Here is a 13,681-nt window from a genome sequence, read left to right as displayed (position 1 = left end):
CACCATGTGAGCACAGCACTGTGTGGCTGTGGTGCCCATAATGACTAAATCTATCTCCTCTGACTGGCATTCAAACTCTGCAGTGCCCGATACCAGAAGTAGGAAATATTTTTAATCAACATAAACCAGGGACCTCGCCATTGGTGGAGAGGCTTGCGTGTCTCAGCAATACAGATAGCTGTACCATAGGTGCAACCACAATGGAGGAGTATCTGTTGAGAGGCCAGACAAACATGTGGTTCCTGAAGAGAGGCAGCAGGCTTTTCAGTAATTGCAGGGGCAAACAGTCTGGATGACTGACTGATCTGGCCTTATAACATCAAACAAACCAGCATTGCTGTGCTGGTACTGCAAACAGCTGAAAGCTCGGGAAATCTAGTCATAATTTTTCCCTGAGGGCATGCAGCTCTACTGTATGGTTAAATGATTATGGCATCATTTTGGGTAAAATATTCTGGAGGTAAAATGCTCCCCCATTCAGATCTCTGGGCAGGGAATTCCCAGTAGGATGTTGTTATCAGGAGAACCAAAACCAACATTCTACAGATCAGAGCGTGAAATGTTAGATCCCTTAATCAAGCAGGTGGATTAGGAAATTTAACAGGGAAATGGATGGTTTAAAGCCAGATATAGTGGCAGTTAGTGAATTTCAATGACAGGAGGAACAGGGCTTTTGGTCAGGTGAATACAGGGTTATATATACAAAATCAAATAGGGGTAATGCAGGAATAGGTTTCATAATGAATAAAAAAAGGGAATGTGGATAAGCTATTATGAACAACATTCTGAATGCATTATTATAGCCAAAATAGACATGAAGGCCACACCCACACCGGAAGTACAAGTTTATATGCCAACTAGATATGCGGATGATGAAGACATTGAAGAAATAGATGCTGAAATAAAACAAATTATATTCAGATAATTAAATGAGATGAATGTTTAATAGTCATGGGGGACTGGAATTCATTAGTAGGAAAAGGAAGAGGAGGAAAAATAGTAGGTGAATACAGACTGGAGGAAGGGAATAAAACAGGAAGCCGCCTGGTAGAATTTTGCACAGAGCATAACTTAATTATAGCTAACACTTGGTTTAAGAATCATGAAAGATGGTTGTACACATGGAATAGACCTAGAGACAACAGAAGGTTTCAGACTGATTATACACACATCAAAAAAGAGTTTTGCATCACCCCAGTTCCCAGAACTCCTGAAGATAGATGTTGACTGTGGATACTGTATCACAGAGACAGTCCCCTTGACTGTTCAGAGATGTCACTAAACCCGCCCAAACATGTAAACAACCATGCATGAGCAGTGCCTACTAGACGGAGGGGATCCAACAGCTGATCAGTTCCAGTCATGTGGTACATGGCTCGTGTTGTCTGTAGTTCAACCATGCCTAGACGGTCAATACCGCAGTTTGATTGCATCCACATTGTTACTTTGTGTCAGGAAGGGCTGTCAACAAGGGAAGTGTCCAGGTGTCTCAGAGTAAACCAAAGCGATGTTGTTCGAACATGGAGGAGAGACAGAGAGACAGGAACTGTCGATGACATGCATCGCTCAGGCCGCCCAAGGGCTACTGCTGTAGTGGATGACCGCTACCTACTGATTATGGCTCGGAGGAAACCTGACAGCAATGCCACCACGTGGAGTAATGCTTTCTGTGCAGCCACAGGATGTCATGTTATGACAAACTGTGCGCAATGGGCTGCATGATGCGCTACTTCACTCCCGACATCCATGGCAAGGTCCATTTTTGCAGCCAGGACATCATACAGAGTGGTACAGATGGGCCCAACAATATGCCGAATGGACCCCTCAGGATTGGCATCGCATTCTCTTCACCGATGAGTGTTGCATATGCCTTCAACCAGACAATTGTCAAAGACGTGTTTGGAGGCAACCTTGTCAGGCTGAATGCCTTAGACACACAGTCCAGCGAGTGCAGCAAGGTGGAGGTTCCCTGCTGTTTCGGTCTGGCATTATATGGAGCTGATGTACGCCGCTGGTGGTCATGGAAGGCACTGTAATGGTTGTACGATACTTGAATGCCATCCTACGACCGATAGTGCAACCCTATTGAACAAGCCTGGGATAGACTGAAAACGGCTGCTTATGGACGATGTGACCCACCAACCACTCTGAGGGATCTACACCGAATCATCAATGAGGAGTGGGACAATCTGGACCAACAGTGCCTTGATGAGCTCGGGGATAGTATGCCACAATGAATACATGCATGCATCAATGTAGGACGACATGCTACAGGGTATCAGAGGTACCGGTGTGTACAGCAATATGGACCACCACCACTGAAGGTCTTGCTGTATGGTGGTACAACATGCAATGTGTGGTTTCCATGAGCAATAAAAGGGGCAGAAATGATCTTTATGTTGATCTTTATTCCAATTTTCTGCACAGGTTCCGGAACTCTTAGAACCGAGGTGATGCAAAACTTTTTTGATTTGTGTATAATGGGAAGACAGAGATTTGTGGAACATATTTTAAATTGTAAGACATTTCTATGGGTAGATGTGGACTCTGACCACAATTATTGGTTATTAACTGTAGATTAAAATTGAAGAAACTGCAAAAAAGTAGGAATTTAAGGAGATAGGACCTGAATAAACTGAAAGAACCAGATGTTGTAGAGTGTTTCAGAGGGAACATCAGGGAATGATTGACAAGAACAGGGGAAAGGAATACAGTAGAAGAAGAATGGGTAGCTCTGAGAAATGAAATAGTGAAAGCTGCAGAGGATCAAGTAATTAAAAAGATGAGGGCTATAAGAAATCCCTGGATAACACAAGGGATACTGAATTTAATTAATCAAAGGAGAAAATATAAAAATGCAGAAAATAAAGCAGGCAAAAGGGAATCCAAACGTCCAAAAAATGAGATTGATAGGAAGTTCAAAATGGCTAAGCAGGAATGGCTAGAGGAAAACTGTAAGGATTTAGAAGCACACATCACTAGGGAAAAGATAGATGCTACCTACAGGAAAATTAAAGAGACCTTTGGAAAAAAGAGAACCTACTGAACAAATTGCAATAGCTCAGTTGGAAAACCAGTCCTAAGCAAAGAAAGGAAAGCAGAAAGGTGGAAGGAGTATATAGAGGGTCTATACAAGGGAGATGTACATGAGGGAAATATTAAATACATAGATGAAGATGAGATGGGAGATATGATACTTCCTGAAGGATTTGACATAGCACTGAAAGACCCAAGTCAAAACAAGACCCTGGGAGTAGACAACATTCCATTCGAACTATTGATAGCCTTGCGAGAGCCAGCCATGACAAAAGTCTTCCATCTGGTGAGAAAGATGTACGAGACACACGAAATACCATCAGACTTCAAGAAGAATACAATAATTCCAATTCCAAAGGAAGCAAGTGCTGACAGGTGTGAAGATTACCAACCTATCAGTTTAGTAAGTCACGGTTGCAAAACACTAACACGAATTCTTTACAGAAGAAGAATGGAAAAACTGGTGGAAGCCAACATCGGGAAAGATCAGTTTGGATTCTGGAGAAATGCAAGAACACAAGAGGCAATACGGAGCCTACAAATTTTCATAGAAGATAGGTTAAAGAAAGGAAAATCTATGTCTATAGCAGTTGTAAACTTAAAGAAAATATTTTGAAAATGTTACTGGAATACTCTGTTTCAAGTTCTAAAGGTGGCAAGGATAAAATACTGGGAGTGAAAGGCTATTTATAATTTGTAAAGAATCCAGACAGCAGTTATACGAGTTGAGGGGCATGAAACGGATGCAGTGGTTAAGAAGTAAGTGAGACAGGGTTGTAGATTATCCTCAATGTTATTCAATCTGTATACTAAGCAAGCAGCAAAAGAAATAAAAGGAAAATTTGGAGTGGGAATTAAAGTCCAGGGAAAATAAATAAAAGCTTTGAGATTTGCTAATGACATTGTAATTCTGTCAGAGGCAGCAATGGACTTGGGAGAGCAGTTGAATGGAATGGACATAGTGGATATAACATGAACATCAACAAAAGCAAAATGGCGATAATGAAATGAAATCGAATCAAATCAGGTCATGCTGAGGGAATTAGATTAGGAAACAAGATACTGGGCGAAGAGCCACAGAGCGAGAACAAGAGATGAATACAGTACGCAGATTTAGAAGCATGTAGGTTGCAGTAGTTACTCTGAGATGAAGAGGCTTGCACAGGATAGAGTAGCAAGGAGATCTGTATCAAACCAGTCTTCAGTCTGAAGTCCACAATAACAGATATATGCTTGCTGATACTCCAAACTAATGACTCAAAATATCAAACCAACAGGTACTTGTTACGCTGTTTAATTTCAGTTATACTTTCAACAGCAAATGCTCGAATTGTTCCTTCTGCAATAGCAAAACTTACTTATTTCTTTGTTTTTGCTCAGTTGAACAAATCTTCCATTTTCAAAGAAGTCAGCGTTCAATGGTTGTTAAATATCAAACAGAAAAAAAGAATATATGCCCATACATAAATTGAGCTATAACTAGATAAGTTTTTTGTTTTTTTGTTTTTTAATATAATGCAATATGAAGGAAATTTCCTCAGCAACTGATTGCGCATTCCTTGTAACTAAATCACTGATCACTGAAACAAGAATATCATAACATTCTCACATGTATACTGAATTTTATTACTTCTAATGCCCAACTTTTGTATCTATTTCTTTTAAGGGTTCCATTTATCAAATTTTTAATTAAAGTTCATGAACAACTAAAATATCTGTTTCAGAATGTGTGCTTTCACAACATATTGCTGCTACAGACTTTTGTTTCCAAGTCTATTACTAAATGACAGTTCAAAAATGGTGCTGAGCACTATGGGACTTAACATCTGAGGTCATGAGTCCCCTAGAACTTAGAACTACTTAAACCTAACTAACCTAAGGACATCACACACATCTATGCCTGAGGCAGGATTCTAACCTGCGACCGTAGCAGCAGTGCGGTTCCGGACTGAAGCGCCTAGAACCGCTGGGCCACAACGGGCGGCTTACTAAATGACGTAACACATCACACAACTCTATGGCAGCATAATGGTAGCTGATGGATGTTAAGACTGTACAGTTAGTTCTCCAATAAAATATTTCTCTCAGAACAGAAATCGTACAAATATTAATGTTAATGTAATTTTCGGTACTTATTTCCAATTTTCATATACACTGTCCTCCTGCAATCATCTTCGTGCATCTCTCCTATGGATTCAGCTAGTTGGTACATATTTAGTATGAGAGATGTTAGAAATGAGAATGTTTAGGATTAGAACTTCAGAACTTACAGTTTACCAAACATGATCAAAGACAAAGGAACAAGGAGCCCAAGGCAAAATAGAGTGCTAAGCCTGACTATACAATGTTACAATTTACATTAGCTTTTACATACACAATACTTACTCTATTTTAGGGTTTAGATAAATACTCAAAAGAGTATAAAAAATATCATTTCGATACTTCTGTTCCTTTCCTTGTGCATTATTCTCACAATACAGTTCTGCAGCTTTAAAATCCTTTAATTGGTTCACCAAAATATCAAGAGCTTTCTCGTGCTCTTCAATCTGTAACACAAAAAAAGAGAAGAAAGGCTTTAAAAAAAAGGTTAAGTGTGTGAATTTGTTTTACAATTACTGGCATACTACAATGTTCCACAAGAAATGTCAGTTTCATGAAGACATTAAGTGTTCTAAAATGCCAGTAGATGCGGATGAGGAGCTGGAATGAGGCACACACTCACTACTACATGCGAGCAAGTAAAGATTCAATACTTTTGCACATCACAATCACACTCATATTCAGAATCAAATGAAGAATGGCTACTATTTATTTGCAAATTTAAACCATGCCCAAACATTCTATAGGTACTCGAGAGAGAGAAAAAAAAGAAGAAGAAGAAGAAGAAGAAGAAACCGCATCATCAGTACTTTAGATGTAAATGAGTACACTATGGAGTGATGGCTCCAAACATTTTGACATGGTAACACAATAACTGAATAGTAACAATTTGCCCACAAGACAGAAGCCCTAACAATGACAAACTGCTGGCACTGAAGGAATATGACACTTCTCAAACTCAAGTGACCCAGAAGTGATCATAGGTGAACATTATTCCACACTTTCCTTGTATTTCCATTAATAAATGAAAGTCAAACAGCTGAACAGAACAGTTCTCCATAAACTCACTGAACAGCACATGAACCTCATCTTATCGTATTCTTTCAGAATAGAAATGTTTCACTTAAAGTGATATTTTTAATTAACCATTGCAAAAATCTTGTGAAAGAATTAATATCACACATTTTTGGGAATAGGGAGGTTCAATCACAAAGTAATTGTTTTGGTAGTCTCTATTTATTTACTCTGTTACTCTCACTCTTTTGCTCATCCCTCCTCTCTCTCCTACCTCCACTTCATCTTTGCCTCCCCTCATCTTCAGAAGTGGTACCCTCCAAAGCTGAGGCCTGAACAAACCTATCCCCACCAATATATCTCCCTTTTTCTCACTGGTGAAGGAATTGAACAGTTCCAAAAATTAGGATAGTTGTTTCTGCTTTTGTGTGTGTTGCTGGCAGTACATACAGTAGTGTGCCAGTTCTCACAACTGGCCATAATTAGTAACACCACTAACAACATCCATCGTACTTTGTTTGTGCAGTGGGTTTAGTTTAGCTTCTTTATTACATGATTCCATGTGTAAGTGAACAGGTACTAGCTTTAGTTTGTGATCAGTTGTGATTTTTAATTTCTTTATTGGTTTGTGCATTTTCAGTGAGCCCAGTTAGGCTACTTCTCATTTCCTAGGATTTCTGTAGCAGGGGTGTTTTGGGTAGTTTGTTTTCCACAGCTTGTCTTATTCCCTTATTTGTATGCTTACAACAACTAGTCACATGTTATGATCTCAGTAAAATGGCATGGTGAAAAGTTCTGGGACTGGAAACTGAACAATGTGCTTTTTAGGCCAAAAAGCACGTTTTTGGCATAAGTGCACACACTCCAATTTTTTCCCATCAAGTAGACTCCAGCCCTGAAGTATGGATGTCAAGACCTTTTTAGACAACTAAAACTGTTTTCCAGCTAGTCAACTAAAACTGTTTTCCAGCTACAAATTTTATTGGCTATGGTAACAGATGGAGATTAGATGCAAGACTTGTTTTCTTTCACAAACAGAGCCGTGTTGTATGTATGCTTTTATGCGGTTTATTTTTTTTAAATTTTTTTAAGTTTTACACTAACAAGAGCCTGTTTTGCATCTTGGACAACACTGTTCACAAACTTTCCAGCAGATGAAATAAAATCACCTTTTTGGTAAAGGGCCATAAGTTTCCATACTCTCCTTTGATTAGTGATTAGTTTGAGGTACAGACCAAATCTTGTACATAATGAAATACTGGTGCGAAACTACGTTTAAGGCTTTTCAAAATGGTCCCAATAATTCCTGAGAAATCTTTGTTTGCATATCATTTTGACTACTGTTCAACAATAGTTGCATCAATTTAGCATGAAGCTTTCTCATAGTTAACTCTTATTAAAAAGTTTTTTTCTGCTATGCCTGTAGCATCAGCTATTTCATAAACCTTGAGTGGCTGTTTCGCCAATACCAAGTCGTGGACTTTATTTGCATTTTCATCTGTGGTTGCAGTTTTATGAGATCTTCCACTTTCAAATTCAGCAACCCATTTGTCAACTGTTAAAAATAAATAAGCAAATTTCTTACAGATCTTTATCAGTTTTAGGTGACTTTACGTTGGCAGTCAATGAAATCAAGCAAATAATTTTATGGTAGCATGTATTTCAAGGATATCCATTTGAATGAAACACACACAATGTGACTAAATAAACAAAAACACTCCATAGGTAAAGTTGGCACTTAGACACACATTATTACACGTGTACCAACATAAGAAAATTTCACCGATATCAAAATCATCACTGTGTCAGGCTGGGGACTTTTTACCTATCGAGTACAGCAGATCAGCCAGTTTGAGCTCCTTTTAACTGCCATATGTATTAATGTAGTGATGTAGATGTAGAATTGCAGACTGACAGTTTTGTAAACTCTTATATCAGGTTAAACAGTTTTTGTTCTTTTAAATCTTCCAAATGCTTAATTATTTCTGTTTTAGAATTTCATTTACCTAGGGACTGCACTTCTTGTGCGCAGGTGCAGAGGGAATCTGTGAATAGCTAGAAGCTTGACTTGGCTCACTTCACGAGTTCGATACTTAGCATGGGATCTACAAGATGTATTTGCTGCAGATAGTCAGCACTGATATTTGAAGCTGCAAGTGACTTTTCAGGTAAAGACAGCCTGTGATCACAGTGCTTAGTGAGGAAGACCATTCATATTGAACAGTACGATCAAGTGTGAATTTCATGATGAAAATGTTTGAAGTTTACAATGTTGAAGAAAAGTGGACATCAAAATGCTTGACTGATGACAGAAAGTAATTTTGTTGTTGATTTACTGAATTTAACTACATTCTTGGAAAGATGTGACGTGATGCCACATATGGAGAAGCCACTTTTTTAAATTATTTTTTGTTGTGCTGAGTGTAACTGTTTTCATGCTGTTTTTGAATTGTTGCAATAAAGTATGTGCTGCCCCAGTGACTTCATTACTATTTTGCAATAGTCATATGCCATAGCCTACTTCTGAAGTAACACATATCAAGGTCCTGTAGCATTCAGATTGGAGGGATGTACAATATCTATTGAGGAATGCCAGTTGAGTGGTCAACTCACTGACACAGTAGCAGACTGTGAATCATATTTAGAAGTTACATTTGATCCAATACGACATGCCCTGTAGGCTACAATCTAGGTTACCACTCAACAAATACCACTACAGATCCAGTGGCAAAATGGGGTAAGAAGTTGCAATGTTTTACATGGTGTCCTTTGTGTGGAAACTTCTGATTACAAGTACTGCCAGAGGTGCACGTAAAAGAACTGTGTTACTTGACAGAGAGGAGAAGAAGAAGAAGAAGAAGAAAGAGAGAGAGAGAGAGAGAGAGAGAGAGAGAGAGAGAGAGAGAGAGAGAGAGAGAGAGAGAGAGAGACATGCGGCAGTAGAAAAGTAAAGAAAAAAACTGGAAATAATAAGTTTTCTTCTGAGGGTTCTTGTTAATTTGTCAAATTTTGTGTGTGTGTGGGGGGGGGGGGGCAGTTAGTGGACTCACAGCAGTATGTATACTGTAATAGCATTATTAATTTAATGTACTGAAGCCACAGGGGTTGTGACAATGTTTATTAACCATTTAACATCACTAGTCCAGATATTTGTCACCCACTTAAAAGAGCACACTGATATAGAACAGACTCCAGATGGTCATGTGACCCTCCATTGCCCTTCACTGATGCGAGATGTGGCAGTGAAGTAGTGTGTTTGTGACAGCTGGTTTTAAGGAATCAGTCCAGTAAGGTGTGGAGACATGACAAGGGTAGAAAGGAGCTATCATCTTTGGATTTGCCAATGACCACATAGTGAATGAAATCATCTAATCTGTCAGTGTATCGATGCAGACTGTCCAATGTATCTACATGGATGGTGTACCATTCTCAGCCAGGTAACACGGTGTTAAGAACAGTGGTTGTAAGAAGACCTTAACCAACAGTGTGCAGACGAGTGTCGTGCATTGTCAACTACAATCAGTATCAAACCCAACAAACATAGGTCAACAAATATAGGTCCTGCTCAAACAGTTCCCAAGTGAACATTGCAAATGGAACTGCATGCAATGGATGCTTGCACATTGCAAACAGCCACTGCTCACAGCAGCACATAGAGTTGCATGTATTTTATGGACCAAGCAATGCAGAAACTGGACAGTAGCTGATAGGAAGCATTTTGACTATTTTGTTGTATCCTCATGTATAAATCCTGAATATGCCAAATTTTTTTTATCTACCACTGGATGGGGATATCAATATAGTCAGCATAAGATATGTTATTGGGAGGTAGAGCCTAACATAGGTCGTATACAGAACTAGAGGCAGCTGCAGATGCCAACTGCACTGAACAAACCCTCTGACATCACAATGCTGATAAAGTCCACCACACTGTACAGCACAACAGATCACTCTACTCTATGATGCTGTGCAGAAGATGTCATACTAGCTACAGGGTGACAACTTTACAGTGGACTTTCATTCTGTAAATATAAGCAATTTTTTGAACTGATCCAGATGGTGAAAACAAATTTGTAGCTCATCCATCACTCAAATTCTTGGCCCAGCTTCAGTTTTGCAGAGCTCATCCGATTCCGTTCATCCTGCATGAACAGATAAAGGCAAAATTAGACATGTTACAAGGAGTAGGGGTTATTAAACCCATTACATATAGTCAACGGGCAAACCTACAGGGTTTGTGTGTATTTGTGTCAATTTTAAGGCTACTATCAATGTTCAGACAATACTGACTTCTATGTTATTCGAAAGCCAAATACGTTACTGGCAAAACTTTTGGAAAATACATTTATTGGATGCATATTTCCAGTTACCATTAGATGTTAAGTTCCAGAACCTCTTAGTGGCAATTATACTGTATGAACTATACAGGTACAATAGATCACCTTTAGGTGTCACAAGTGCACCCGCCTTATTTCAGATGTACTTGCAATAACTCGTCCAGAGAATTCCTCAAGGTATAAATTACCTGGATGACATTAGCGGCCCAAGGGCCATAAGAGAGCAACATCTTCAAAATCTACAAGTATTTTTTGGTAGACTCCAGTCAAACAAGTGAAACTGTCATCTGGATAAATGTAGTTTTTCCTTAAACGCTGTCATGAATTTAGGGCACATATCAAGTAAAGTTAAGGTAAAACCAACAGCTAAGCATGTTGAAGAAATAAATAATCCACCTGCTGTCAAAAACCTGAAAGAATTACAATTATTCCTATGGGAAGTAACATGTGATGGCAAATTCATACACCATATGGTTCAAGTAGCTCACCCATTAATCCAGTTATGCAAAAAGGGTGTTAGTTTTAAATGGTCTCCAACACAACTTTTCAACAATTAAAAAGGTACGTACAATCTGCTCACAGCTTTACAAACTATCCGATGCTAGCAATTGACACATCGCAATATGGAACCCCACAAAAATACTGACACCATGTGGCAACCAATTATGGCACCAAATTTCATTTTATCATCGACCATATGCCACTGATTTCCTTATTCATCCCCCACTCAAAGCTCCCAGAAAAGACAACACAGTGACTATCGAAGTGGGCACTGTTCTTAGCCAGTACCATTATGACATCCATTATATACTCACCTCTAAGCATACTAACATGGATGCATTGTCCCAACTAACTATGGTGTCAACCAAAGATTTTAATACATAGGAGGCACTACGTTTTCAACTTGACAACCATATGCAGCAAACATTAAACGATTTCCCCACCTTCCCACAGAAAGAGAGTGGGATATGCTTCTTCACGGGGTACCATTGCCAGTTCAACATTGGTGGTTAAGACAGATATCAAAAGGAGCAGACCCACATTTCACACCTACTTCTCCCTCCGAGATCACCTTAGTGCCAAGGATGGTTTTTTGTTGGCCATAGAGACTACAGAATGTCTTGTCATCATTCTTCTCATGCCCCAACCAAGAATTCTAAAGTTGCTTCCATCAATTACACTGGGGCATGAGCTGCATCAAATCATTAGTGCAACTAGCCAGGCATAGGTAAGGAAATCTAAATAATGGTCTGCACTTGTCACGCCTGTGCCCAAAATCAGCCAGGCACTGCTGAACACTTATCCCAGAACACCCACAGGTTATTTTGGACTGATCAAAGGTGCAATGTGGCTGTTGGTGGCGCTCTCTCCCATTTCCCAAATATGGCCAGATATTCTCAATGTAAACCCTTCATCTGGGTTCAAAAATTACTGTCAGAGGAACATATTATTCAACACAACACCTGCTCCTTTCCAACCAGCATCAAATTGGCCGGTCAGGGTATTTAAAACTTAGATAAGAAAGGCAATGCAAACTTAGTTGCTATGAAACCTAAATCAGTTTCCTCATGAGGTGGTGGTCAGCCCTCATCAATGGTCATAGTCCAGCAGAACTGCAACACAGGCTTTAAAATGGTTTAGCTCTTACCTATCGGATAGGAAACAATGAGTCATTTTAACTTCAATTGGAACCAATTATTCCTCAGACTGGAAAACAGTTCCCCAAGAAGTCCCACAAGGTTCGATATTGGGTCCCTACCTGTTTCTTTTTTATGTAAATGATCTACCACTTGCTATTGATGTTCGTTCAGTCTTATTTGCTGATGATACATCAATTCTAATTGAAAATGGCGTATCTGAAAGTATTCCAGAAAAAGCCAAAAATACTTTAGAAAAACTCGAATCTTGGTTCCATCAAAACAAACTAAAACTAAATGTAACTAAAACCAAAATGACGCAACTTGAAGCTAAATTGGTTGAAAGGACTGAAATAAAGATAACTTGCAATGATCAGGATATCACAGAAGCAAACCACATGAAGTTCTTAGACCTAAATCTTGATAAAAATTTAAATTGGAAGGTACACACAGATTACATAGCAAATAAACTGAACAGCTTGCCATTTGCAATGTGTATTTTGTCAGGTGCCACAAACATGGATACCATAAAGATAGTTTATCACTGCTACTTTGAGTCAGTTATTCATTATGGCACAATCTTCTTGTGAAATTCAGCAAATGTCACTAGGCTCCTAGTATTACAAAAGAAGATAATTAGAAACATGTGTGTTGCAAAAAAATGGGAATCCTGTCGACCATTGTTAAAAAATTTAAAAATACTATCTATCCCCTCACTCTACATATATGAGGTGGTGTTGTTCTTATATAAAAATCAACATAAACTAGACACTTTCTGTTTTGACCACAACTACAGCACTTGCCACAGAGATAATTTCAAACTTCCAACACATCGTTTATAAAAGTTTATGCCCAAATGCCAGAGTATTTGGGGTTAAAAATTTTCAATAAAATAAAAGGCAGTAATATATTTAAGATGGAGCTTGGTTCATTGAAAAGATTGCTCTTTACTCTTCGGATGGAAAAGTGTTGTTATTCCGTCAAAGAATTCATTGAGGACAGCTTCAGTCTGAACACAGGGATTGTATTACATGTATTAGTTTATGTACTTGTGTAGCTGTAACTTAAGAATGTAAAATATTATGTAAACTTCTGTATTGCTCTTAAAAAAGAGGAAAAAGTTTCTTTTTGTAAACCTTGACATGTCTCCTGTACATCAAATCAAAATTATTTGAAAATTGTACATAATGAGATGAATAAATCACATAACAAATAACACCTGTACCATTGTTAGATCTTTTGCAGCCAATCCATAGAGTCCAGAACAGCACTGTATTATCATGTGGGCTCCCATTTAAGGGCTCATATATTTGGCTGCAACTTGGTGTGGACCATAGGCACCATTGTGAGCAAAGGGGACACTCATTTTTCGAAATCCAGGCTGGGCAAAACCAACTGGTCTGCCACCATCAACACCCGTGGCCACAACAGGACACCACCACACCCCCTAACAGCAACATAAGCCCTTTGATCACTGAGCGCTTAGTCGCAGCCAGCCATTGTCCCAATCTCCACCTATATGGCAACAAGACTTCTGCTCTCATGCTTGTCCAGCAC

The 13,681-nt window shown here is 38.9% G+C and overlaps 1 protein-coding gene across 2 annotated transcripts in view; it reads right to left on the bottom strand.

The window, feature by feature from the left end:
- The window catches only part of LOC126248475 (transforming growth factor-beta receptor-associated protein 1-like), a 145,941-nt gene that overhangs the window by 13,248 nt on the left and 119,012 nt on the right, over positions 1-13,681 (bottom strand). For both annotated transcript variants that reach the window (XM_049949491.1, XM_049949490.1), the window contains one exon: positions 5,422-5,582. In XM_049949491.1, coding sequence (XP_049805448.1) covers positions 5,422-5,582 — 161 coding nt within the window. The remainder of the gene's footprint in view (positions 1-5,421; positions 5,583-13,681) is intronic.

This window comes from Schistocerca nitens, chromosome 3, assembly GCF_023898315.1.
Source record: "Schistocerca nitens isolate TAMUIC-IGC-003100 chromosome 3, iqSchNite1.1, whole genome shotgun sequence".
NCBI lineage: Eukaryota > Metazoa > Arthropoda > Insecta > Orthoptera > Acrididae > Schistocerca > Schistocerca nitens.
The sequence above is the reverse complement of the archived record's forward strand: the minus strand, read 5'-3'. Positions and strand labels throughout refer to the sequence as shown.